Here is a 5,927-nt window from a genome sequence, read left to right on the forward strand (position 1 = left end):
CTGAATGGGTAAGTATAACTGAACAAATGAATTTAAATAATGTATAATACTACAATAACCTATATTGGTCTCCATTGCAGTGCACACTAGCAAATGGTTGTCATTTTGCCTAAGGAAAATCTTGTTGTCTGGTTTTGTTCCTTGCATAATAGGCCAAACAACTACCTTAAAGGAATAATTAACAGGCCAGTGTTGTTTTCCAATACATTTGCATTAGCATTACTCAGCAACATCAATATTGTAATGTTCCTTGTATTCAACAGTGCTTTGAAAGAACTTGACGATACTCCACAACCTAACTCCGAGGTTGGGGATAGGTGGATTGTTGTTAAAGTAAGTGATTTAAAGAAAGCTTATACTTATATATATTTTATGTGTATGTACACTAATTTGTAGTTAACGTTTAATATATAAATTTCATTATGTATTTAGTGTAATAGACAAAAAGGAAGCACTGAGTGTGACTATTACATGATGCACTGGATGTCCACTATAATCTTAGGAAGTTTCAGGAATAATTAGGAAATAGTAATTGTTTATTTCAAACAAATTTGATTTTGTTATGATTGTATTACAATATTAACTTATGTTTTATTTTATCATGCAGTATTTTGATGATGTTAGACCATTGGAAGCAGAGAGATTGAAGGCGCTTCGCATCCAATGGGCACAGTATTATCTCAAAGTTAGAAATCAAACTTAGGATGTTAGGGAACTTTGTAATTTTAGTTTACTTAATTAGTTTACTAGCTTCCTTTACATTTTTTACAATTGATGTTTCCTTTTAACATTGAATATTCTTTATTGATAATTATTAATAAATTATTTATTGATAGTTATCAATTGTAAAAAATCAATTGATAGTTTGCTAGCTAGCTTTCTGCTAAAAACTGTTTCAAAGCAGAATGCAAATGATATATGTTGTGTTGTGTGGTTTGATTTGAAAATTTTGCAGGTTAATTTTTGGGTTTATTGAAAAAACAGATAGTCTATTAAAAAAAATTTCTAATAACAACATCGACTTTTTAAAAAAACCGATGTTAACTTCCAAATACGTTAACATCGGTTTTCTACAAAAATCGATGTTAACGTATAAGTTAACATCAGTTTTTCAAAAAAACCAATGTTAACGTATCAGTTAACATCGATTTTATATAAAATCGATGTTAACATTGGCAATTAACATCGGTTTTAAATTAAAATCGATATTAACGGCCAACACTGTTATGCATGAACATTGATACCTTTTTTTGGTGTAATTCTTATTATATAATATTGATTATTTAAATAACCGATGTTGTCAATTTTACGTTAACCGATGTTAACGATAATACTTTCAACATCGGTTAATAACCGATGTTGAAAGTCATAAATAACCAATGTAAAAGACATATTTTTTAGTAGTGTAGGTCTTACCTTAAACACATGGACACTGAGATTGCATTTAAAGACGGTTACTAATAGTTTGCATACAACACCAACATCGAAGACAAATGTCAACATCTTATTAGTTAGTTTATTTTAAATATGTTGTGCACGTGTAATCATCTTGGAAATTGGCAGTTTTGTTGATAAACCTATAAATAGGCACCAATATCACTACTGATTTTAGGAACTTACGTTCGAGTCCGTTTATCTTTAATATCATTTATTTTCTTGTTTAATTTACTTAAATGCAATTTCTTCTTCTAACTTTCTTCTCCAAAATGAAACTCTTTTTTATTTATTTGCACTTACATTCTATAGTGCTTTACTCTTGTCATATCTTTATTTCTAAAGATATACTTTGCATAACTTTCTAATTGGAATTGTATTCAAGTATTTTTGTCTTGAATTAGAACTTGATTAGATATTTATTTCTGAAGATATATTTTGCATAGTTTTCTTACTACAGTTACACTCAAAGTTTTTCGGTTAAAATTAAAATTTGATTGCCTTTACTTCTGAAATTTTTTATGATTGTGATTACATTTGAGTAATTTTTGTCTTGGATAAGCATTTGATTTATGTTCAGATTACAAATATTTGTACTTGTTAATTCTGATACAAATTCGATTAAGCGAGTATAAATAATTGGGTAGACAAATAACAAAATATAAATGTGCATATTAACCTGTTTGAAATTATTTTATTTATATTTAGGGTGCAATTTAGTCTTAGAAAGATAGTATGCTAGATAACCTCTTGGATCACCCAACATTGCCGGAGATATGTAGGGAGACCTTGGCAAGAGGTGACAAAATACTTTCAAATCCAAAAGATGTTGATGTGACGGATGAGTGTTTGAATTTGGTTTAATTGTCTAACTTGATCCAACATGGAATGATGTTAAGGGAGATTTTTAATTCCTTCTTTTTTATTCGCATCCTCTTTCTTTCTCTTCGTGCCACTACTTTTTTATTTTAGAAATTAGTTTTCAAAGTTTTTTTTTATCTGAGAAAATAACTTTTGAAATATAAAGAAAAAAAAAAGGAAGGAGCAAAGAGAACAAAAAAGTACAAATTGAGTTAACCTTGTGTTAAATGTGACCTTAACATCCAGCCCATCCTGTGTTTTTGGTTTGGGCCTGGACCTTTGGTGAGATCCGGAACAAATTCAAATGTTTTCTTTTTAAAATGTTAAAGGTTTTTTGTTCAATTGTACCAATGCAAATGTTTTTATATTTATCTACCTAATAATAAGTTTTTTCATACAGAGCATTCAGCAAGCAATACAATTGGAAATTCCTTTGACTTCCGGCAGAGTTTATATGGTTTGCCTCAAGGGTCCTCGTGAGGATAGGGATGGAGCATTTGGATTAATTAAAAATAATTATTAAAATTTTAATATTTTATAATTTGTTTACATATATTTATATATTTTAGTATAATTTTAATTATTAACCTTTAATTAAAAATTATAAAATTTTAATTATAAACCTAAATTATATGAAAAAAAAATTAAAAATGATACATTAAATGTGCTAGTCATATTATATATTGATGATAAAATTTAAAATATAAGATCATAGTCTAAAATTCTATATTCATAATTGAAGATGAGCTATTTAATCTTATTTGCACTTGGGGTCAATTAGACAAACCTCGATAAAATTCATGTAAATTCCCTGGATGCTACCGGTACGCAGTTATTCAATAAATACAGTAGCCATAAATTGGAGAAAATTTTATTGTCAGCTTCATATATTTAAATTTTGTCGTACCACATGTAAATTAACCTGAGATGCCATATAATTCGTGGGATCGATATGGCTAAATAGTATTTTCCCCATAGTATACGTGCAAGAGCAATTGTTTTTTTTTTTTAATGAATTATAGTTAACTAATCGCACACGTCCTTGCGTGTTCATCAAGAGAGCACATTGTAGACAAGCTTTGTAGTTTTCTATTCGTTGTTAACGTTTGTCTCCCATTCACTTGATTTTAATGCTGTCACAAGCACCTAAATAACAAAACACAATAATGCCAGAACATGCATTCCCTTTCGCTAGCTACTAGGAGAGTAACATTCAAACAAACAAAAGTTACTCCATATTTGTTTACATCCCCAATAAGCATATCCTTCTCAGTTGATCAACACAAGAAGAATATCCTCATAAAAAAAACCTATTTTTTCTCGTTCACATCCACCTAAGCGTAGTAGTAAACGCCCATTGCTGCATTGAAACAGTCCCCCAACATATATAAGGAACCATATGCATAATGCACTACAAAAAAAACCAAAACTAAGTGACCGTTTCTTCTTCACAATGGCACTGGAAGTGCTTGAAGCGCTCGATTCAGCGCGCACGCAATGGTACCACGTGACGGCCATTGTTATAGCGGGCATGGGCTTCTTCACTGATGCCTATGACCTTTTCTGTATCTCAACGGTTTCGAAACTTTTGGGACGGTTGTACTATTTTGACCCGAGCACCCCAACGGTGCCTGGAAAGCTCCCGCTGAACGTGAACAACATGGTCACCGGTGTCGCACTCGTTGGGACCCTCAGTGGCCAGCTCGTCTTTGGCTGGCTCGGAGACAAGCTCGGCCGGAAAAAAGTTTACGGTATCACCCTGATCCTCATGGTGTTCTGCGCCATTTGCTCTGGACTATCGTTCGGGGCAACAGCGAAGTCTGTCATGGGGACGCTCTGCTTCTTCCGCTTCTGGCTCGGCTTCGGCATCGGCGGAGACTACCCGCTCTCCGCCACCATCATGTCGGAGTACGCCAACAAGCGGACACGCGGCGCATTTATAGCAGCCGTGTTCGCCATGCAAGGTGTGGGGATCATTTTCGCGGGTTTAGTCTCCATGGCCCTCTCAGGAATCTTTAAATACTACTACCCTGCCCCAGCGTACATCGATAATCCTGTCTTGTCCACACAACCCGAGGGTGACCTTTTGTGGCGGCTTGTTCTCATGATTGGATCTGTCCCTGCGATGTTGACTTACTATTGGCGAATGAAAATGCCGGAGACGGGGCGTTACACCGCCATCATCGAAGGAAACGTGAAGCAAGCCGCCGCCGACATGGCGAAAGTCTTGGACATAGAGATCCAGGCTGAGCAAGATAAGTTGGCGGAATTCAATGCTAACAATAACTACCCACTCTGGTCAAACGAGTTCTTCAAGCGACATGGACGCCACTTGATAGGAACAATGAGTTCATGGTTTTTGTTAGATATTGCGTTCTACAGCCAAAACTTAACGCAGAAGGATATTTTCCCTGCGGTTGGGCTCATACACAAAGACTTTGAAATGGACGCTATTAGGGAAGTGTTCGAGACGTCACGTGCCATGTTCGTGATCGCGTTGCTGGGAACATTCCCAGGGTATTGGTTCACTGTTTTCTTCATTGAGAAGATTGGAAGGTACAAGATCCAACTTATTGGGTTCTTCATGATGTCGTTCTTCATGTTCATCATTGGGGTGAAGTACGATTATCTCAAGAACGAGGGCAAAGGCTACTTTGCGCTCTTATACGGATTAACGTTCTTTTTTGCTAACTTTGGACCCAATAGCACGACGTTCGTGCTGCCCGCCGAGCTTTTCCCGACGCGCGTGAGAAGCACGTGTCACGCCCTTAGCGCTGCGGCGGGAAAAGCCGGGGCCCTCGTGGGGACATTCGGAATACAAAGTTTGACTGTGGGTGGTCAATCATACAAGATTAAAAAGGTGATGATTATTCTGGCGGTGACAAACTTGTTAGGGTTCTTCTCTTCGTTTTTGGTTACTGAAACGAAGGGACGGTCCTTGGAAGAGATTTCTGGGGAGGATGGGAGAGAGAGTGAACTCACGCCAACGCCCAATAATAGGATTCAGGGTAGGATTCAGGGTTCAAGGACTGAGACAATGTGAACAATGACTTGAATTCAATTGCGTGCTATTACAATACAATAATAAAAACAATGGGAATAATAATTAATAATTGGGCCAAAATTTATTCTTTTAATATAGGTAATATTTTATGTTTTACAAATAAGAGTGTGTCTCAGTGTTTGTAAGATTAATGCACGCAAACATATGCATAGGACGAGAAGATATATGTATAACGTAAAGTGGTCGACTTTTGCGTCTCCCCTTGCTCCCCTAGAAAAAAAAAATCCCCTTTCTTTGTTTATTTTTGGTGGTAATGAATTTATGTATTTTATTGAATGTTTGTATTTGTTCAATAACTTCATAAATTAAGCAATAAAAATATAATTTTAAATGTGATAATATTAAGGTGATCACACAAGTATTTTTTAAGTTTGGATGATTTATAACTATATATATTGTTTTAGACTAGGTCAAGGATCAATTCGTATCTCACTTCCCCTGACCCTAATGCTCTAAGGTATTGCAAAAGATAAACATGAGTGTAACATTCTTATTAAGGAAAAATTTCTCAGTGCACTTAATCCTCTTTCCCTTAGCTATCAAGGAAAATAAATGGTAGGTGTCATTG

At 35.0% G+C, this 5,927-nt stretch overlaps 1 protein-coding gene across 1 annotated transcript; it reads left to right on the forward strand.

Annotated features, from left to right (window-relative positions):
- The first annotated feature begins 3,748 nt into the window (after positions 1-3,748).
- PHT1-13 (inorganic phosphate transporter 1-13) lies at positions 3,749-5,338 on the forward strand. Its single transcript, NM_001254471.1, has one exon. The coding sequence runs from the start codon at positions 3,749-3,751 to the stop codon at positions 5,336-5,338; it is 1,590 nt and encodes a 529-aa protein (NP_001241400.1).
- Positions 5,339-5,927: the final 589 nt, after the last annotated feature.

This window comes from Glycine max, chromosome 13, assembly GCF_000004515.6.
Source record: "Glycine max cultivar Williams 82 chromosome 13, Glycine_max_v4.0, whole genome shotgun sequence".
In the NCBI taxonomy this organism is placed as follows: Eukaryota; Viridiplantae; Streptophyta; class Magnoliopsida; order Fabales; family Fabaceae; genus Glycine; species Glycine max.

Coding starts and splice junctions, on each gene's coding strand:
- PHT1-13 (NM_001254471.1), top strand. CDS start 3,749: ATGGCACTGGAAGTGCTTGAAGCGCTCGATTCAGCGCGCACGCAATGG.